A 21,677-nucleotide genomic window follows, 5' to 3' on the forward strand; every position below is an offset into this window, starting at 1 on the left:
CCAGAGCTTGGGCTGGTAAGGCTTGACTAGGCATCACTTTGTTGAGTTCTGGGACATTTCTGGAATTCAAAGATTTGTCTCCATGACAGCTAGGTTCTTGCACCTTAGACCATTTTCCCTTGCCCTAGATGAGGGAGGGTCAGCTACAGGGAACTGGCCTCAGGCTGAACAGCCCACCTAGTGGTCAGAGCATTTTCTGCTTTATGACTCCCGGGTGAGTTACAGGGACCATTGGCAGCTCAGAGACTAAACTAAAAGGCCTGGGTTTGCTTCCGTTTCCTATGTAGAGTAGGTATCTCTCCAGCCTGCATCAGTGGATATGATGGTGGATGGAGGTTCTTTAGACCTTCAGGTGCTGGTGTATGTTTGTTGGGTCCCCTCGCAGCCCTTCCCAGGGCTTCAGAGATATGTGGGAACATAGGAATCGTGATGGTACCCACTTCAGAAGGGGGCTTCACAGCTCAGTGTATGTGAGGGGTGAGCGCTCAGCACCTGGCTTTGATGAGCAGCTGGTTTGGGGGGAGGGGAAGGTGAGGCTGGAAAGGGAGTCCCTCAGTCCCCTCGATGTCCATTCCTCAGGGATGGTGTCAACGGGCCAGGCCGGCAGCTCCAGCGAGGACACTTCCAGCTCCAGCGATGAGACAGATGTGGAGGTAATTGCCACCCATCCCCAGAAGTTACCCTCTTCCAGACTCTAACCCTCCCAGGAACCTGGCTAGGGCTTCAGACACCAGTGGGCCCAAATCAGTTCAGCAACTATGGCAGGGTGACTGGGAGATGGAAAGGCTATGGCCAGGAGGGGCAGGGAAAGGAGCCTGGTGCTACTTGCTGCACTCTGAGTGTGAGAGCAGCCCCAGGGGTGGGAGAGGGACACCCTCTTGCCTGTGAAACTAGACAAGGCCTCCGGGCAGAGGTGTCCTGGAGCAGGGCCTCGAAACACAGTGGGCTTTACTGAGAAGGAGTATGGAGGAGGTAGGGCATTCCAGACAGGAAGTGGGGCAAGAGCAGGGCCCGGGGCAACAGTGTGGCTATCATGTGGTGTGACTAGGGCTGCAGCTGCTGAGAGGGTTCTGGGCCCACTGGTGAATGCCAGGCCTAGACACTTGGCTACACTTGGGCAGGACTCTTGGGTCTGTGAACTTTGACCTGGAAAAGGTCCCTCAAGTTACTTTTTATTGTGTACCAAGGTGTCCACGGTTAGAAAGATGTTTTAGAGGGAGAATCAGCACGAGTCAGGGATGAACTGATCTGGGCCCAGGGAACTTTTTCACTTTACCGTGCTGCCTGCCCAGTAACCCTGTGAAGGCTGAAGTTTACCCCATCTACCCCAGGCCTGGCCAAGGGCCTCTCTCCACCTTTCATCCTCACCTTTGGGCCCTAGATGCCACCAGCCATAAGGACACCCCTAGCCTTGCCAATGGAAAGGAGACCACTCCCAGCCCTCCATAAACACACAACTTCAATGGGCTGAAAGCTATGCAGAACTCCAGTAGCAGATGCCCCAGAAACCCAGGGTCGCAAGGTCCGATGGATCTTGGAAGTGGAAGTAGGACACTGATTGCCTGGGAAATATGTGAATTATGGAAGTCTAGGAAAGATCTCACAGAAGGAAGGAATTTGCCTAAGGTGTCCAGCAAGCCAGGGGCAGGGGTGGTGTTCACATCTTGAACTCCTGGCCCTCAGGATGGGTACCATAATCAGGTACTTGAGTTTAAGGGCAGACAGGATGAGCTCTCCTGATTGAGAGATGTGGCCCCTCTCTTAGGCTGAGACCTGTGTGTGCCAGCTGGGAGACAAGCATAATGGTTTCGAGATCTGTCCCAAAGCCAGACAGTCCGGGGTTCCAGTGGGGACTCTGCCCCTTCATATTGATCATGAGTGATTTTACCTCTTTAAGCTTTTTGTACTTTTCTGGAAAATGGGTCTAAAGCTAATAACTGTCTCAGAGAGTTGCTTAAAAATCCAGTGACATTAGGAAAGAGCTTTATCAGCTGTTGAAGCACCTGATACAGAAGCTTAGGGGAAACAGTTATTATTATTCTTTTTCTAATTCCATCCTCGTCTTCCAGGGGAAACCCTCAGTTAAACCAGCCCAGGTCAAAGCCTCAGTTTCTACCAAGGAATCTCCAGCAAGAAAGGCAGTCCCAGCCCTTGGAAAGGTGGGGGATGTGACACCCCAAGTCAGCGGAGGGGCCTTGCCTCCATCCAGGAGGGCCAAGAAGCCAGAAGAGGAGTCAGAGAGTAGCGAGGAGGGGTCTGAAAGCGAGGAGGAGGCCCCTGCAGGGACACCAAGCCAGGTGAGCCCCAGAGGAGGGCTTCCTCTTGGAGGGTCCTGTGGGTCCCCCAGCAGCCTGAGTGCTCTCCCATGAGCACCTCTGCCGCTGGAGTTTGGGAGAGGGAGGGTGGTGGTGTGAAGTTAAAGAGCAAGAACAGCCTGTTTCCCGCAGGGCAGTCCTGCACTATACTTTGTCTGCGATCAATTTTGCCTCAGTTTCTCTGATTAGTAAATGGGCTGCTGTCCTTGTCCCAGCCAGTCCTGCTGTGAGGGACTTGAGAAGTTTTGATTGCCTGGTCCTCTGGCTTCTCAGGACAAATTAGACCCTAAGCATGCAAATACCACGTTGGCTAAAGGGAATCCAGTTCCCTTCCTCTTCTGGTGGGAGCTATCCATTGGGGAGTGGGCAGGATTACAGCCCCAAGGCTCTGGGTGCATGCCTCCCAAGGGCAAGTGAAAGCAATGGAAGTCAGAGCAGGAAGGAGGAAGACTGAGAGTCACCTACCCAGCCTCATGCCTGGAGCAGGGCAAGGCGGAGGCATGCAGTAGATAAGCAGGTCCCTGTGTTAGCTGCTGGTAAATGGTAAAGAGGAAAATGGGGTGGGAGACATAGGAATGGCAACTTAAAACAGTGCTCCAGGCTGGCCTCGGGAGAAGACCCGAAGAAGGAAGCACTCTTAGGAAAGTCAATCCAGGCAGCAAGTGCCAAGGCCCTGAGGTGGAAGCAGGACTAGGAATTGGGACACGTTGATGTTTCCACCCTAACTACAGGGAGCTTTGACTCCTCAGCTCAGTATACTTTGCAGTGCCTACAGGCTGCCAAGTGTTGCAAGGGTATCCGTCTTTGAGAAGGAACACAAATGTGAACTCTTTTTTTTTTTTTGAGACAGAGTCTCACTCTGTTGCCCAAGCCAGAATGCAGTGGCGGCAATCATAGCTCACTGCAGCTTCTCTCCTGAGTGGCTGGGAATATAGGCACACACCTCCACACCCAACTTGTGTGTGTGTGTAGACAGGATTTCACTGTGTTTCACAGGCTGTGGGCTCAAGCAGTCCTCTCACCTTGGCCTTCTAAGGTGCTAAGATTACGGGTATTAGCCACTGCACCTGGCCATAAATGTGAACTTATATGTAAAATCTGTCTTCATGTTGGCTCAAAAATTTAAAAAAGAGCTAGCCAAGCAAGGCCTGTCTGGAGCAGCCTGTACCTTCTACATGGGAAGGTTCTTAGAAGATCAGAGCTGCTGTTTTCTGGGGTTGTTGGCCCAGGGCTGAGCACCCAGGACCTGCAGCCACCCAACCAAAGCCCCAAGGCAGTGCAGAGCCCATGGAGGAAGGGGAGCCATGGGTGGAAACCTTGCCCCATGAGGCTGAGGATGGGCTTTCTAGGGGTTCTGCTGCTGTCCACGTGCATAAAGTCCAGCAAGGGCCTCCCTCGGTCCCATCCCCATTTTCAGACAGCCTCTCCATTCCTCCCATTCTTCCCTGGGCCTTTGCACACCCCCTCCCCACAGCCCAGTCAGATGATGCTCCTGACAAGCCAGTGCCTGTGGCTCCAGAGCTCTCTGGCCAGTGGGAGCCCAGTAGGGGACAGGTTGTAACAAACCAACGTGCTGGGGCAGCCCAGGGACATCAGGAAGAACCATGTTAAGGAAGTGGTGTCGCTAAGGAGGCAGTGGCCAAGTGAAATGGAACAGGGGGCATGAAGGCTCCAGGGGTGAGAGAGTGTGAAGCTGATCAATTTTTGAGAAACCAGGAGGCCAGTGTGGCCAAAGTATCAGTCAAGGTGGGAGTGGGGACAGAAACAGGGGGTCTTAGGACTTTGGACTTTATCCTGAAGACATCACCAGAGAATTTTCACAAGCAAGGGAACAAACTTCTTTTTCACTAGGTAAAGGCCTCTGAGAAAATTCTCCAGGTCAGAGCTGCCTCTGCCCCTGCCAAGGGGACCTCTGGGAAAGTGGCTGCCCCGGCACCCACTGGGAAGGCAGGGCCTCTAGCCTCCCAGTCCAAGACAGGAAAGCCAGAGGAGGACTCAGAGAGCAGCAGTGTGGAGTCATCTGACAGTGAGGAGGAGATATCAGCTGCCAAGGTCCTGCTTCAGGTAAGGAGGAGGGAGACCCCAGGTTGCCAGGCCCCTCCCCAGAAGGCCTTCTCAGGACCTTTTCTCCTATTCAGGTGTGCCTCAGACTCCAGCCACTTATTCCCCTCTCACTGTGGTGTCATGTGCCCTATCTTGCCTTCTGTACATCGTGTCCTGTGTCTCCTCACACATCTGTCCTCTGAGCTGTGTTCCCTTGTTTCTCCATGTGAAGGCCTCAGCAAAAACCCCTCAGGTCAGAGCTGTCTCAGCCCCTGCCAAGGAGTCCCCCAGGAAAGGAGCTGCCAAGGCCCAGGCGGTGAAGCAGGAGAAGGACTCAGAGAGCAGCAGTGAGGAGTCGGACAGTGAAGAGGAGGCGCCTGCTCGGGTGAGGCGGAGGGGAGGAGTGGAGAGCAGCCACGTGCCTGGGCCCCAGCACCTGCATGAGTTTGGCCACCTTTGTTGCTTCCAGCTCCTGTCTCCTCACACATCCACCCTCCGGGCTCTCTCCCCTCATCCTGTTTCTTCCTGCAGGTGAAGCCTTCAGGGAAGACCCCCCAGGTCAGAGCTGCCTTGGCCCCTACCAAGGAGTCCCCCAGGAAAGGGGCTGCCCCAACGCCCCCTGGGAAGACAGTGACTGCAGCTGCCCAGGCCCAGGTGGGGAATGGGGAGGAGGACTCTGGGAGCAGCAGTGAGGAGTCGGACAGTGACGAGGAGGCACCTGCAGCCATGAGCACAGCTCAGGTGAGGCTGGAAGCTGCCCTGCACGGCCTGTACCCTGTGGAAAGGCCTCCTGTGGGCTTGCCTTTTCCTCTCTGAACCTGAAGCCTTGTGCAGCTGGCTTCCTTTTCCCTCCTCCCACCTACGTCTTCACTCACTTTCTCCTTCTGGACTTCCTCCCTGATCTTGTCCTGTGTGTCTCCCAGGTGAAGCCCTTGGGGAAAAACCCCCAGGTGAGACCTGCCTCCACTGTGGGCACAGGACCCCTGGGGAAAGGCACCGGCCCAGTGCTACCTGGGAAGGTGGCGAAGAAGGAGGAGGAGTTAGAGAGCAGCAGTGAGGAGTCATCGGACAGTGATGATGGAGAGGTGCCCATAGCTGTGGCCCCAGCTCAGGTGAGGTCCCTTTCTGTAAGGCTCTTTTCTCCCCTCAGAGTGGTACCGCCTGTGGGCCTCCCAGCCTCACACTTAGACTCTCTCCGACATCTTGGTCTTTTTGAGACAGAGTGTTGTTCTGTCGCCAGGCTGGACAGCAGTGGCCCCATCTCGACTCACTGCAACCTCCACCTCCCGGGTTCAAGCAGTTCTCCTGCCTCAGCCTCCCGAGAGTAGCTGGGACTACAGGCTCCCGCCACCTAGCCCAGCTAATTTTTTTATTTTGTAGTAGAGACGGGGTTTCACCATGTTGGCCAGGATGGTCTCGATGGTGGAGACCTCATGATCCACCCACCTCGCCTCCCAAAGTGCTGGGATTACAAGCCTGAGCCACGGCACCCGACTCTTGGTCTCTTAATATCTGTACACACTTACTATGGGCTCCTTTTCCTGATCCTGTGTATCTCACTCCAGGAAAAGTCATTGGGGAAAATCCTCCAGGCTAAACCTGCCTCAGTTCCTGCCAAGGGGCCCTTGGGAAGAGGGGCTGCCCCAGTGCCCCCTCAGGAGGCAGGGCCTGTAGCCATCCAGGTCAAGGCTGAAAAGCCCACAGAAGACTCAGAGAGCAGTGAGGAGTCGTCAGACAGTGAGGAGGCACCAGCAGCCGTGACTGCAGCTCAGGTGAGGCCTGGGGAAGGAGGCTGCCACATGGCCTAATCGGTCACACCACTATCAGCCCCATGGGGAACTGTGCTCCCTCAGGTAGAGCGTGGGTTCTGGCTGGTGGGGCAGAACAGTAGTGGGAATCCACTTCAGCGCCAACTGGAGGCTGAGTTCAGGAACCTTCTCCAGCCTCTCTTTGTGTCCCCTCAGGCAAAACCAGCTCTGAAAGCTCCTCAGACCAAGGCCTGCCCAAAGAAAACCAGTACCACTGTATCTGCCAAGGTTGCCCCTGTGCAAGTGGGTGCCCAAGCCTCCCGGAAAGCAGGAAGTGCGACTTCAGCAGGCTCATCCCCAGCTGTGGCCTGGGGTGCCCAAAGACCAGCAGAGGACTCTTCAAGCAGTGAGGAGTCAGATAGTGAGGAAGAGAAGACAGGTCCTGCAGTAACCACGGGACAGGTGAGGCCTGTGTTTTCTGGGCGGGCCTCAGGGCCACCCCTACGTGGTCCTTTGGAATCCTGGAGACACCTCTCTTCCACTTGTCATCCCAGGCCAAGTCTGTGGGGAAAGGCCTCCAAGTGAAAGCTGCCTCAGTGCCTGTCAAGGGGCCTTTGGGGCAAGGGACTGCCCCACTACTCCCTGGGAAGACGCAGCCTTCACTCACCCAGGTGAAAGCTGAGATGCAGGAAGACTCTGAGAGCAGTGAGGAGGAATCAGACAGTGAGGAGGCAGCCACGACTCCTGCACAGGTAAGGTCTAGAAGGAGCAGGCCTATCCCATCCACACCTGTTCCTGAGCCAGGGCTGAGGACGGGCTTGTCTGTCGATGGTCTTGCCCCAACGTTTTGCAGAAGCCTTGGATAGCCTCAACACAGCCTCCTTCCCTACCTTTCATTCCATGTCGCCTCTTGGCCATCAGAGCTCCAGGGTCTCTGTCTTGTTTGCCTTTTGAGTCCCGCTGATTGATTCCCTATGATTTCCACGAGCCCTGGAGTTCCCACCCTGCCAGATATTGCCCTGGGCTGGGACTGCTGAGGTCCTGTTCCTCAGGGAAGTCCTGTCTCCATGGAGGTTGGACATGCTCTTCAGTGTGGAGTGATGGGGTTGAGACAGAGGGTGTGAGTCTGGGCTGCACACTGATAGGTGAGAGCATCTAGGGCTTTTACAGGAGGTGGCAGCATCTGAACCATGGTCTGAAAGAGTTGGGCAGTGAGAGTGTTCCAGGCAGAGGAAGCAGTCTCTGTGAGGCTAGGGAATGGGAGAGTGCCTGGGTTGGGTGCCTTGCCACAGGCGGCACATTGTGGTGGGATGGATGGCAGGGGTTTAGAGCCAGACCACCTGGGTTCAAGTCTCAGCCCCAAGTCCTGGCAAGTGCTGTAAGCCATCAGAGCCTCTGCTTACTCTTCTATAAACTGGAAATCAGCCCTCACAGGTTTGGGTGAGAATTTAGGTGAGATCTCACCTGCCACACCCAGCAAAGGACCTGCATACAGCAAGCTGTCTCTGTCACCCTGAGGATGAGCCAGGCTAATGTGGAGCAGATCAGGAGTGAGGTCTCCCAGCCTGGAAGAGCTGAGAGATGGCTTATTCCCTGCACTCACCCACCCACTGTTTATTGTTTTTAATTGTCGTTCTGTTTTTTTCTATAACCACTCAGAAATTAGTCATTTCTTTTTTCTCTGTACCAGAGCACATATTTCTACCAGTTTTTTTGTCCCCCTCTCATTGTTGACTTGTGGGGACCCCAAGTTCCTAGGATTCCTTCACTGAGGTTTTTAAGCTCGGCAGGGGTCCCTTCCAGAGCCTCCTCTCGTCTTTCCCAAATGCGGGCACATTTCAGACCCAGCGCCTTACAGTTTTATTGTGCAGATCACTTACACATTTATCTTCCCTTCTGAGCCTCCCACCTGTACCATGAGGTGCCTGATTTTTAAATTTTTGAACCATGGACTATTTCAAAGTAAGCTGTTTAATTTCCAAATATCTGGGATTACCCAGGTTTCTTTTTGTTGTTGATTTCTAATTTAATCACATTGTGGTTGGAGAACATATTTTGTATGATTTCAGTTCTTTTTTGTGTATTGAGACTTGTTAGGTCAAGTTAGTCTTTGTGTCTTATTTCTTGCGAAAAACACGACTCCACTCTGGAGGACTTACTTGCTGTGCTGATGAGCACCTCAGCCTTAGTCATACTTGGTCCACACTGTGGGGAATCTCTCTTCTTGAAGTCCTGATTCCTCACCTCACTTGACCTCTTGTGTTTGAGGAATGCTGGGGAATGGGGGTGTTTTCTGAAGCTGACTAGTTACCATCTCTGAGTGAGGCAGGGGCCTTGAGACGCTGCCAGCTTCCTCATTCCGTTTCGCATTAGGCTCGCTATCATTCCTGTCAAGGATCTTACTCTGGGAATTCCCCTCTTTCTTGCTCTTCTGTTTCTTGGAGTCCCTGACAGGCCTTTTGGGGTTCTCTGGATGTCAGTTAAGACTAGGTTAAGCTGAAGAAAACCTTGAACAACAAGTATCTTGTTCTGCCATGGCTGCTTGAGCTCCATCACACATCTGAGCCCTGTCAGTACTGGAATGCTCCAGCTACCCTTAGCATTCCATCTAGCCTGGAGCAGGAAGAGACATGTTTCTGACCTGTTATGGCACTCGACTTAGGTTCCATGAACCAGAATTTAATGACATGGCCACCTAGCTGAAAGGGAGCCTGGAAAACATCTTTGTTTTGGGCAGTCTTGTGCTTAGCTAATGCTAAGGAAGGCATGCACAATGAGCGTGAGTGTTTGTTATGTTCCAGACATCATGTTAAACTCTGAATCTCATATTTCATCTTCACAATAACCCTATGTAGGTGGGCCTTATTATTATCCCCTTTTGATAGAGGATGGAACTGAGGCCCACTGAGATCGAGTGATGTGCTCAGGTTCATAAAGCTATTGCATAGAGGAGCCAGAATCCAGACTTGGGCTTGGGCCCCAGCTGTAGAGTCTATGTTCTTAGCTAGCTGCTTTACTCTATCTCACCTTCTCCCTGCTTCATTCCCTTTTTTCCACTCAGGTGAAAACCTCAGTAACAAAAAACCAGGCCAAAGCCAACCCAGCTGCCACCAGAGCATCTTCAGCAAAAGGGACAATTGCAGCTCCTGGAAAAGTTGTCAGTGCAACTGCTCAAGCCAAACAGAGATCTCCAGCCAAGGTGAGTGGGGTCAGAAATCACAGGAGGTATGGAGGGTTGGGGCAGACAGGAGGACCACTCACTGACCCCAGCCTGGAGAAGGGCCCTGCATGGGCAGGTCAGCCACCCAGAGTTGTGCTGTGTTGAGGAGTGTGACCAGAAAGGAATCGCTTCCACCTCCAATACCATTATCCCCCTGCAATTCAGGTAAAACCACAAGCAAGAAACCCCCAGAACAGTGCCGTCTTGGTGAGGGGCCCAGCATCTGTGCCACCTGTGGGGAAGGCAGTGGCCCAGACAGGGCCAGAGGAGGACTCAGGGAGCAGTGAGGAGGAATCGGACAGTGAGGAGGAGACGATGGAGATGCCAGCTCAGGTAAACTGGAGAGGTGTAGGGGGAGAGCATCCCCTACATGGGATGTAGCCACCTTTGCTGCATCCAGCTATTTCCTCACACGTTCGCCCTCTGGGCTCTCTCTCCCCTCATCCTATTTCTCACTCCAGATGAAGCCTTCAGGGAAGAACCCCCAGGTCAGAGCTGCCTTGGCCCCTGCCAAGGAGTCCCCCAGGAAAGGGGCTGGCCCAGCACCTCCTGGGAAGACAGGGCCTTTGACCACCCAGGCGGGAAGGCAGAAGGATGACTCAGGGAGCAGCAGTGAGGAGTCGGACAGTGACGGGGAGGCACTGGCCGCTGTGACCTCTGCCCAGGTAAGACTTGCCGGGCCTCTGGGCCACTAACACCCATTCCTCAGTTAGAACTGGGGTTTAGAGTGGGACAGATCACTTGAGGTCGGGGGTTCAAGACCAGTCTGCCAATGTGGTGAAACCCCGTCTCTACTAAAAATATAAAAATTAGCTGGGCATGGTGGCTGGTGCCTGTAGTCCCAGTTACTTGGGAGGCTGAGACAGGAGAATCCCTAGAACCTGGAGGCTGCAGTGACCCGAGATCACCCCATTGCAATCCAGCCTGGGCAATTGGAGTGAGATTATCTCAAAAAAGAAAAAAAAAAGAAAAACCAGCCTTTAGGGCCAGGTAAGGAGAAGGTAGGCCAGGTTAAGGCTTAAGCCTCCAGCTTCACCATGTCCTCCTCTCTCTGCTGTCATCCACATCTCCTTAGGTAAAACCTGCTATAAAAACCCCTCAAACCAAGACTTCCCTAGCTAAAAGTGTCCTGGATCTAGATCGAGGTCCAGATCTCCACCAGCCCCCAGGCTAGGCAAGTATCTCCCATCACGGGATATGAGACCAAGAATCTAAATGCTAGTTATTGTGCATACATTAATACAAGATGACTCTCCCAGTCGGAGTCCCAAGGAAGCTTGGAGTGTAGCCTTGAGGCTCTGGGGAGATGGAGGAAGTCACATCCCTCACGTTGGCCTTGGAGGTGTATCTCCTCAGGCAGGGCTTTTCTAGCTTAGTGTAAAGCCTGGGCCCTGGAGAGTGGGAACAAAGAAAATCTGGACGATTCCCTAGGTCTGCTTGCAGAAGGCAGCGGGATGGCCACATGCTACAGAAGTGTAGGGTGACAGGCTCCGGCACTGACAGGCTCAGATGTGTGATGGAAATGACTGATGCAGGCCTGGCAGAAATGATGGCTGTCAGGAGAGACAGTAGATAGTGGTAGCAAGTAGGGCACACTGAGGAGCCCTTGCCCCATTCAGAGGGACAGTTCCTATTGGCTTCAGCCAGTCGTGACTGTGGAAATGTACCCTCTGTGTGGCCACATCTTCCATTTCTTAAGGGAAGCTGGAAATCACTGTGCTAGGCCAAGCTCCATAACCTCTTAGATTTCTGTTTTCTTCATGAGTAAAACAAGCACCTAGATGAACACTCCCTAGCCCTAACTTCTGCCTTTGATACACCAAACCAAAGACTGGGGTGAAAGACATTGGCCCTGACCTTAAGGAGCTCACAGTCTGTGGGGCAAGACAGGTGACCAGATTATCACAGAGTATGCTGGTGGTGCTGACAGCTGAAATAGGTCACTGAAAGGCCAGAAGAGGAGGGGATGATTGAGCTGAGCCTGAAGGATGACCAGACACAAAAGTGGAGAGGGGCCTTCAGTGTGTGCATAGGGGCTGGGTATGAAGGCGCATGGTCACTGAACACAGCTGTCCTGCAGGCTGCAGGCCCTCCCAGGTGCTTGTTACTGGTAGATTTATGGAGGATCTAATGCCAGACGAAGACATAGGCCCCAGCCATATTTTGGCGTGTGTAGTTTTTTTTTGTTTTTATGTTTTCAACAAGTTCCTCTATCCATCAGAATGGCCTAAGCTGCAGGAGAAAGCCCCATTCAAAAGAACTTAAATGGGCCAGGCACAGTGGTTCATGCCTGTTATACCAGCACTTTAGGAGGCGGAGGTGAGCAGATCACATGAGGTCAGGAGTTCGAGACCTGCCTGGCTAACATGGTGAAACCCTGTCTCTACGAAAAACAAAAATTAGCCGGGCGTGTTGGCGGATGCCTGTAATCCCAGCTACTCAGGAGGCTGAGGCAGGAGAATGCTTGAACCTGGGAGGCAGAGGTTATAATGAGCCAAGATTGTGCCATTGAACTCCAGCCTCGGTGACAGAACAAGACTCCATCTCAAAAAAAAAAACAAACAACAACAACAAAAAACATTAAAAAGCTCAAATTAATTGTCTTACAGTGCACAAAGTCCTAGTTTCCAGCTGCTGAAAAGCTGGTTCCTTCAGCTGAGCATCAGTAGTGACCAGATTTCTTCCATCTCTCTGCTCCACCAGCTTCATGGTCATAGCTGGGCTGCAGCATCTCCTAAAGTGCTCACACCTGTAATCCCAGCGCTTTGGGAGGCTGAGGCGGGCAGATCACTCGAGGTCAGGAGTTGGAGACAAGTCTGGCCAACATGGCAAAACCCTGTCTCTACTAAAAATATATAAAAATTAGCCAGGTGGAATGGTGGTACTGGCCGATAATCCCAGCTACTCTGGAGACTGAGGCAAGAAAATCGCTTGAAGCCAGGGAGGTAGAGGTTGCAGTGAACCAAGATCATGCCACTGCACTCCAGCCTGGGCAACAGGGCGAAGAGAGCAAAACTCCATCTCAAAAGAAAAAAAAGACTGAGGGTAGACTTAAGGCTCCTCAGACCTCAGGCTGGACGTGCTACCCCTTTAGCCATAGACAAGGTGCTGGTAGTTCCTTGACTGGCTGGGAGGAAGGACCACCCTCCCTGAAGCGTGTGGTAGGCGCCACTGAACAGAGTGGAAGTTCTATTAGCAAGGAACACATTGGGGCATGGCTTTTGGAGGCAGCCTGCAGTGTGCATTGTAGTTGCCCCATTTAAAAATGGGGACTGACATGTATAGATCTTCCAGCTTCTCTTGAAATTGGAAGCTCAGATAGCCTGGGTCCTACATTTTTGCTAGGTTGAGTAGTGAAAGGGAGGGCCTCTGCCGCAATAAGGACCACTGAGCTGCCATTACCACCAGCATCTCCACCCTGATCTCTTGAGCCCTCCTCTGCCCTGACTGCAGTGTTCACCAGTTCAGCCCCCTTCATCATGCCTGCCATAGCAGGAGTGGTTGGTAGCTAGTGGAATACTTCTAGGCAGCTCCTGCTTTTAGGGGGTGTTACAACAAGAAGTGAACTGTGCTGGGACCACTGGCTTATGCCTGCAACTTGTCCTAGGCTGCTGTCAACTCTTGTCCACACCCTGGGCCAACAGCCCTACAGCCCTCAGGTTTTAGCTGCATCAAAGTCCTATATCCCTTTCAAGTTTGGAGTCAGCTCTGGAAGGAGACTAGCAGGATGGAAGCATGTTTCCAGTGGCTTTGGGGCAGGTCAGGCCAGCAGCTATCCCTGAGCATGTGCAGGAACGGGCCAAGCTGCATTCCCTGGAGACCAGAGTGTCTGAGGGTCATTGCCTGCTGGTTATTTCCCTCTCAGCAGATGTCCCTCTCCCCCACCATGTGCTTATCCAGGTCTTGTCCCCTCAGAAGGGTGGTAACTCCAAACCTGCCAGAAGCAAGACCCTGGTCCCAACTCCTCCAGAGAGGAACATGGAGGAGTCCTCAGAGAGCAGTGAGGAAGAGCTGCCACTGACACAGGTAGGCCATGCCTTCTTCTCTATAGACGCTCCAAGTACAGAGCTGGGCTGGCAGGCCTTGTGGGATAGGGCACATCATTCCCTTTGGGAAAATCTTGCCATACTTAAACAGCACCTCACAGCTTCCAGAGCTCTTTCTTCTATTGTGACATTCATCTGAGCCCTGTGAGGCAAGCAGCAATGCACAGTTAAACATATAGGCTTCAGTTAAACATACGCACTCTACCACCCACCGGCTCTGTGGTCCTTGGCAGATGCCTTGCCCCTTGTGTGAGGCTCAGTGTTTCAGCCATAAAATGAGGACAGTACCAGTGCCTCCCTCTTTCCTTTGTGTACTGGTGCTAGCACACAAAGTACTTGCCACAGTCCCCTGACTAAGAAAGAGTACCTCTTAACTGTGAGGAGGGCAAGGAGTGTTGCCCCATGTGACAGATGGGGAATCAAGCCTTAGAGTTGAAGCAGTTTCCCCAAATTCTCATGATTCATAAGAGGCTGAGGAAAGGTGCAAACACTGATCCCCTGGCTCCCTACATCTCCCTGTTTTCTGTTTAGGACTGGGAGTCTTCTCGAATCCCGTGAACTTTGCCCAGGACCCTCTCTCAAGTGCCTGTGGCACACCTTCACCCACTCTACTGCACCCAGAGCTTAAGCCACGGTCTTGCCCAGGCTACACCCCAAAGGGTGGGACCAAGCCCACCTTATCTCCCTGTACAGAGGCCCAAGTCAGCCATGCTGCTGTGGTCCAAGCTTCTGTGTGAACCCTAGCCCTTCTATCAGACACCATTGCCCTTTGTCCTCCTCTAGCCTCAAGCTCCCAGAATTTTCTGCCAGGCACCTCAGAGCACCCATTCCTCTCCCAGGGCCTAGTCACAGATGTTAGAGTCCTGCAATCTCCAGACCCAGACCAGAGTGGTCTCTTGAACCATCTCCCCTTGAATATCATATGCCACTTTTTTTTTTTTTTTTTTTTTTGAGACAGAGTTTTGCTCTGTCACCCAGACTGGAGTGCAGTGGTGTGACCTTGGCTCACTGCAGCCTCCGCCTCTTGGGTTCAAGCACTTCTCTGCCTCAGCCTCCTGAGTAACTGGGATTACAGGTGTGCACCACCATGCCTGGCTAATTTTTGTATTTTTAGTAAAGATGGGGTTTCCCCATCTTGGCCAGGCTGGTCTTGAACTCCTGACCTTGTGATCCACCTACCTCAGCCTCCCAAAGTGCTGGGATTACAGATGTGAGCCACCACACCACCCTCACATTCTTACTGGTCTATCAATAAGGCCAGATGCTGCTTGCACACCTCCAGCAATAAATAGGGTGCTCACTGTCTCTCCTCAATAGCACAGATTACAAAAGTAATGAACTACAACTAACATCTGGTAATTCCCTGTGTGGCAGGCACTATGCAGTGCCCTGTATTTGCATTTTTCTGTTTAATTTCCATAACAGCCCCATGAGGGCAGCTCCCTTTGTTACTTGCCTTTTGAGGAACTGGGAAGGAGGCTCAGAGAAGTTGAGAGATGTGTCCCAGCATCACATGGCTGATGACAAGTGGACAGACCTGGTATTTGAGCCCAGGCTATTCACACTCTGACCTGTTGCCTGGTACTGCCTCAACACTCCCCCGGGCTTGGGCATTGACCTCTGGCTCGATGTGGAGCCTTTATGAGGCTGCCTGACTCTGAGGGATCCAAACAGCTGGGAGGGAGAGGGCCGCTCCGGCTTTCTCTATGGGGGCGAACTAACACAATTAAAGTGAACATCATGCTTAAACTGAACCATTTAATTGGTATGTTAGTCCTGAAGATTCTGGAGTCCCTATTTAAAAAGCAGAAGGAAAAGAAGTCAGCAGTTTGTGCATCCCCCCAGGAGGATTCAGGGAAGACAGGCATAGCCTGGGGAAGCTGCAGCCTCCGCCTGACTGAGAGATCTTTAGTTCCTAATCCCTTGTTCACTGATTATGATTATTTTCATTATTGTACATTTACTGAGCACTCTCTATTAACAGGTTTCAGTCTGATTTTATTATTTAGCCCATCAGTGGGGCAGGGGATTGAGGCCAGGGTGGTGGGCAGAGCCCCAGGCTAGGAGGCAGGGATAGACGCTGTGGCTCCATTCCTAGGCCCCCTCAATATGCCTCTGCCCTTTTGTGCAGAGTAGACCTCAGGCCAGAGTCTGTGCTGGGGCCTGGAATAGCTTCCAGGTTTAAAAGAAAACAAGTATGTGATATGATGCATATGTTAAATAATTTAGGTTTTCTACAATGTATATGTGTATCAAAACTTCATGTTATATACTATAAATGTATGCAATTTCATTTGTCAGTAATAAAATTTTTTAAGGCTAACTTGTTCCATTATTTTGTCAAAGAGATGTAGGCCCCGCTCTCAGAGTTTTAGGTTGAATCAAAGAGAAAAAAGAAACCTATAAGAAATTAAATTTGGGTGTTAAATTGAGGCCTAGCATAATTGGTTCTAGAAAGAGCTCCAGTCTGGTGCCTGGAGAACGAACTACTAATCCTGGCTCTGGCACCAGTTTGCTGGTCACCCTGGGTGAGGCCACTTGCCTGCTCTGAGCCTCATTCATCTCAATCCCTGGGATAAGACTTCTTAGGTGGGTGGGGTGGACCTTGAGGTTCCAGGCCATATCCCCAAAGGGTAGAATTTCTCAGTCTCTTGAGGTGGGGCTGGCCTAGATCTGTTAACCAACCCCTAGGCAGTTCTGAGAGATTCTTAGAGGAGTAATGCCTTTGTGGTTGCCTAGGCCATCAGCCCCCTCTGTGCCCCTGACTTGCTGGAATTGTAGGCACAGTTAGTATGAGCTCAGCTTTGACAGGAGGGGGTGAGCACCATCCAGAAAGCCCCTAGGTTTGGTTCTGCAGGTGTCAGTCCTGCAGGTAGGAAGGGCATCCTTAGGTTCCCTCTGAGTCCTTACTGCCCACTTCCTACAGGGAGGTAGAACCAAATGTTCAGGCAGTGCTGGTTTTGCTGCTTCACTCCCACGAGTTTTTTTAAACTGACCCCAGAACTACATTCCTGTGCTTTGCAATGTCCATAGTGCGTTAGAACCCCTCCGGTGAATGAACCGAGGCAGGGATTACTACTAGCCCTTTTATTAAACAGGAAACAGGATCACAAAGTTCAGGAGCTTGACCACACAGTGAAGTCATGACAAAGGTGGAATGAGAAGCGGGTCTTCCCCCACACCCTGGCAAGCTTCACTGCCCACCTTTGTGAACTCTACAGACTTGATCCTTACACTCATGGTACGAGTGCAAGGATAATGTACTAGTGCCCTGCCCTAGCCCCCCACAGCCAAGCCCCCTGCACCACCTCCCTCCTACGGCCCCGAGGCCCATTGGGGTGGCGTGGGCAGGTGGAACTGGGAGGAGGCTTTTGCTGCTGAGCTGCTTTTAACATCCCAAGACGCTATTGTTTGCCTCAGTGGGATCGTTGCTTCTCTTGTCCCCGACAATCTGTTCCTGTCTTCTCACATATATATAGATCCCCCCTCCCTCAACTGTAAGCCTTCTCCCACTTTCCATCCTTCTCTTTTTTATATCGTGGGAAGGAAGGCTCTGGAAGTGGCAGATCAGAGCAGCCATGGGGGAGGCTATTTGGCAGGGGTAGGAAAAGCCTACCAAGCCCAGCGAAGCTTCCACCCTCAGGCAGGCACCTTTCTGTTTTACTTTTGACTTTATGCCTCTCCACAGTACGTTGCACCCTGAGGAGCCAGGTGTGTTAGGTCAGGTTCAGGAGGTAGGCAGGATGGTACAGCAGCTAGAGACCAGTCCTGACCTGACTCTACCCCTTCCTTAGCCTTAGGCAGCTCCCTCCTTTTGCCCTGCAGCTCTTCACTGGCCAGAGAGGGAACAGAGCTCAAACCAGATCTGACATTTAGGGAATGGAATGTAGACCTAACCAGCTCCCTGGCTCACAACTGTGTGTGTTCTCGTTAGCTGGGGATTTGGGAAAGAAATGAGCCTGGAGATGCCCTTGCGTGCAGTGAACACGTTCAGGGATGCTGTAATTCAAAACCAGACTGGCCTGCAGAATACCAGGGAGCTGCTGTTGCTTGCTTGCTTTTACTGTTGTATTGGAAAATTTAAAGCATATCCAAAGATAGAATAATGTAAAGAACCCCCACGTGCCATCCCCAGCCTCAACATTAGGAACTCCTGAGCAGGCTCATTTTATGCAAACCCTCCGCTCAGTTCCCCAACGCCCCGGGATTACTTTACAGCCAGTCTCAGACGTGGCAGCTCATCCACCAGGATTTCAGTATGCAGCTCTCAATTTTAAGGACTTTTTTTTCCAGCACAACTGCAATACAGTGTCACACCTAAAAAGTTGATCTACCCAGTGTCTATTTTCTTGATTGTCTCATGGAGTTCAGTTAAAGGCCACATACTACATTGAGTTATTAATCCTCTAAGTCTTAATCTATTGGTTCTTACCCAACCCTTGTTTCTCTTGTGCATTTTTTTGTTGAAGAAACTGAGTCGGTATAGCTGGGGAGCTTCATCCTGAGCCACGTATCAGGGGGGCTGCATCAAACCTCTGGGGTGGGGGCACCTAGACCTCCCCGGGGTGAATTGTATAGTCTAACTAGGCAGCCCTGGGAAACTGCTTAGACCACCCACTGCATTCAGCAGGTAACTGTCTCTGAAGCCAGCCAGGGGAAGAAGGCAGAACTGGACATTCTGGCCTTGGCTTTGCTTCCAGTAGGCATTGTGGCCTTGGGTAGCTCCCTTCCCCTCAGAGCATGTGGTTTTCCCACCTGTACAAGGGAGCTGATCCTGCTGTAGGGCTTCACTGTGAGGGTCAGGTGGGCTCCTGTGAGTTGTGAAGTTCTGTGCTGGGTCTTCTCAGATGTGTGTGGTGGGAGGGGACACCCTGGGCAGCTGGAATGGCCTCCGCGCCCAGCTGTCCCCGAGCTCTGTGGACCCTTTGCCTTGTAAAACATTCCCTAACCCCATCATCTCCTTTCCCTGGCCAAGCCTTTAATCACTGGGGGGGTGTTTTGTTTTTGTTTTTCAAGGTGATTAAACCCCCTCTGATTTTTGTCGACCCTAATCGTAGTCCAGCTGGCCCAGCTGCTACCCCCGCACAAGCCCAGGCTCCGAGCACACCGAGGAAGGCCCGAGCCTCGGAGAGCACAGCCAGGAGTTCCTCCTCTGAGAGCGAGGATGAGGACATGATCTCCGCTACACAGTGCTTGACTCCTGGTGAGCGCAGCCCCTATGAAGTGGTGGGGGGGCCTACCAGTACTGCCCTGTATTGAGGCCCAGAAGGAATAGGACACTGGCTGAGTAACATAGCAAGGTGTTTGTCAGGAGGGGCTTGGGGCCAGGTCTCTGGGCCCTGCATTGCCCATCCTGATTAGAGCCTGGCTCAGACCTGCAGTTCTGCCAGGGCTTTTTTGTGCCAGCCCCAGGCATGGAACCCAGACCTGTGCTAGAAGCTGCAGGGACCAGGTTCCTACACAGTCTAGGTAAGAACTCTCTAAAAGTTGACTGAATGTGGAACAGGTAGTCAGGGTGGTAGTGAGCTTTCCATCCTTGGTAGCATGTAAAGTGGGTTAGGCAGTCCCTAAGCCAGAGACATTACAGGAAGAGATTTCATCTATCAGTGAGTGACCAGACTAATCTGTGATTCTACCAATGACAGGAAAAGAGTTAATGTTGCTATTACTGTTATTATAACACTTTTACAAGGAAATAATACCTGATCCTGATAGCGTAATGTAAAAATACAGGCCAGGTGCAGTGGCTCACCCTATAATCCTAGCACTTTGGGAGGCTGAGGCAGGCAGATCGCTTGAGCTCAGGAGTTCAAGACTAGCCTGGGCAACATGGCGAAACCTCTACTAAAAATACAAAAAATTAGCCTTGCCGGCATGGTGGCACGCTCTTGTAAATCCAGCTACTTGAGAGGCTAAGGCATGAGAATTGCTTGAACCCAGGTGGCAGAAGTTGCAATGAGCTGAGATTGCACCACTGTACTCTAGCCTGGGCAACAGAGCAAGACTGTCTCAAAAAAAAACACAAAACAAACAAAATGCAGATTGTGGCTGGGCATGGTGGCTCACACCTATAATCCCAGCACTTTGGAAGACCAAGGTGGGAAGATCACTTGAGTCCAGGAGTTCAAGACCAGCCTGGGCAACATAGAGCCCTATCTCTACACCCGTGTGTGTGTGTGTGTGTGTGTGTGTGTGTGTGTGTGTGTGTGATTTAAAAATAAAAATACAGCTTAGCACATAAGAAACTATATCACCTGTAATTCTACTGCCCAAAATAATTACTGTTAACATTTGACAAATGCTAATTTATGAAAACCTAAGATATACATGTGTTTTTAAAGTGAGACCATACTGTAATGCTCAGTAACCTTTACAGTATATTATATTACATCAGGTTTTTTTGTCTTTATTTGTAGCACAATGCCTACTGGCTACAAGGAAGTCCTTCAGGTGGACAGGCCACAGTTTATGTAGCCAGCACCATGTTGGAAGAAGCAGAGGGTTTTGTTTCAGGGTGGAGGGGTGAGGGAGTTGGCTGTTATAAACAGTGCTTCAAAGAGCTTGCATGTACCTGGGCCTCTGCAGATAACTACAGGGACTCTCAGGAGAGACGATTTTAACTGCAGGAGAGTTGTTTGGTACTGGTGCTCTGGCCCATTGCTCAGGAGTGGCAGCCTGGCCAACTTGAGGGAGGGGATGAAAAAGCCTAGGGTCACCCCAGAGCAGCCATTTGAGCTCCCTGGGCCTTGTCAAATGACATATTGACATCTCTTGCCTGGGAGGCTTAGAGAGGGAAGTAAACAAGCTTCTACCTCTAAGCTCTGAGCACGGCTCTAGGACCCCAGCACAGGTTGGTAAATTGGGTTATTGCCACTGCTGAGGAGGCTGTGGGGCTTTAGTGCCCTGATGTGCTGCCATTTTGCTCCATTTCAGCCATTAGAACCAACGTGGTGACTGTGCCTACTGCCCACCCAAGGATAGCCCCCAAAGCCAGCACAGCTAGGGCCAGCAGCAACAAGGAGTCCAGTCGGATATCAGATGGCAAGAAACAGGAGGGACCAGCCACTCAGGTAGGTACCTGGTGGGCAAGGGAGGGCTATGCAGGCCAGTAGGGTGGGGCCCTACTCCCATGCTTACCTGCACATGCTGATGGGATCGCTTGCAGTTGCTGTAACTTCTACGCCCCAGAGATAGTGGCCTTACAGCCAGAGGCTTTCTGGTCTCCTGGCTACAGCTCCCGTGCTGGCTTCCCAAATCACCTTTGAGTTATAAGGAAGAGTAATCTGGGGACACAGCCTCCTGGCCAAGCAAGCCCTGCACCGTTCCTCATGAGATTTTTTCAACGTGGTGGGGCTTTTGATTTTTTTTCTTCAGTTTTATAATGCCATGAACAAAAGTTGCCCTTTTTTGGTGTTCGTAATGGTGACTTTAGCATTCTTCCCAGTCTCCATCATTTTCAGTGCATTTTTATTTGGTCCTTACCTGAATGTAAAAGCTGGGCAGGGTAAGGTTAATGGCTTGTGCATTGTTCAGATCATAAAACTGAGCACACATCCTCACCCCCAGGGCTGTAATGTGACCAACATTCAGCAAGGCCAGAACCCGGGTCTTCTGAGACCCAGTTCATTGCTCTTTGGGCCATATCAGTCTGGTTTTTCATCCCATTAAGAGGAAGATATCCATGACACACTCCGTCCTCTCTTCCTGAGGAGGTGGGCTCGAAAAGTTGGGAATCCCCAGTGTTGGGAGGCTGGTGTGCCACTCACTCCCTGGACTCCAGGCCAAGAAGAACTGGGAACATGGGTGCTGGGTGGGAAGTCGGGCTGTGGTCACTGTGTCCATGAGCATCTGTTCCTGCCAGACCCTAGGGATACTGCAGGAACCAAGGCAGGGACAAGGAGTTCCCAAGCCAGTCAGGGAGTGTTGAGGGGCAGCCATTAAACAAGGGAACCCACATAAAATTATTCACCAGCTGGCAGGTGAGGAAGCAACATAAACTAGAGAATAGTGGGGTCACCTGCTATAGGAAGGCCTCCCCAAGGCGGCAGTGTTTAAGCAGAAGCAGCCAGTCACAGGAGAAGTTGGGCCACCCTCCAGGCAGGGAAACTGCAGGTGCCAGAGCCTTTTGGGGAAGTGCTTGGGGATGAGGGAAACTGAGAGGTAGGGACAGCTGGGGGAGAAGAGAGGAGCCAGGCCATGGCAAGGGCTGCGCCACATCTGAAGGCTCTCAGCAAAGGGCCATGCCCAATTTCCTTCCTAAGTTCTGTCTTCTGACTGGTGGTGGGTGTAAGAAGTAGATGTGGCA

General features: G+C 51.8%; 1 protein-coding gene across 34 annotated transcripts in view; it reads left to right on the plus strand.

Annotated features, from left to right (window-relative positions):
• TCOF1 (treacle ribosome biogenesis factor 1) overlaps positions 1-21,677 on the plus strand; it is a 44,864-nt gene that overhangs the window by 10,863 nt on the left and 12,324 nt on the right. For 6 of the 34 annotated variants that reach the window (XM_078362945.1, XM_035288440.3, XM_078362981.1 and 3 more), the window contains 15 exons: positions 580-653; positions 2,070-2,297; positions 4,167-4,379; positions 4,591-4,743; positions 4,890-5,099; positions 5,282-5,470; positions 5,924-6,130; positions 6,323-6,568; positions 6,661-6,858; positions 9,168-9,305; positions 9,492-9,659; positions 9,788-9,991; positions 13,227-13,352; positions 18,389-18,575; positions 20,306-20,442. In XM_078362945.1, the coding sequence (XP_078219071.1) occupies positions 580-653; positions 2,070-2,297; positions 4,167-4,379; positions 4,591-4,743; positions 4,890-5,099; positions 5,282-5,470; positions 5,924-6,130; positions 6,323-6,568; positions 6,661-6,858; positions 9,168-9,305; positions 9,492-9,659; positions 9,788-9,991; positions 13,227-13,352; positions 18,389-18,575; positions 20,306-20,442 (2,678 nt within the window). Of the gene's footprint in view, positions 1-579; positions 654-2,069; positions 2,298-4,166; positions 4,380-4,590; positions 4,744-4,889; positions 5,100-5,281; positions 5,471-5,923; positions 6,131-6,322; positions 6,569-6,660; positions 6,859-9,167; positions 9,306-9,491; positions 9,660-9,787; positions 9,992-13,226; positions 13,353-13,903; positions 15,693-18,388; positions 18,576-20,305; positions 20,443-21,677 lie in introns of those variants that run through there. The other 28 variants (XM_078362984.1, XM_035288490.3, XM_078363007.1 and 25 more) reach the window with 9 other exon arrangements.

Source organism: Callithrix jacchus, chromosome 2 (genome assembly GCF_049354715.1).
Source record: "Callithrix jacchus isolate 240 chromosome 2, calJac240_pri, whole genome shotgun sequence".
Classification (NCBI taxonomy): Eukaryota; Metazoa; Chordata; class Mammalia; order Primates; family Cebidae; genus Callithrix; species Callithrix jacchus.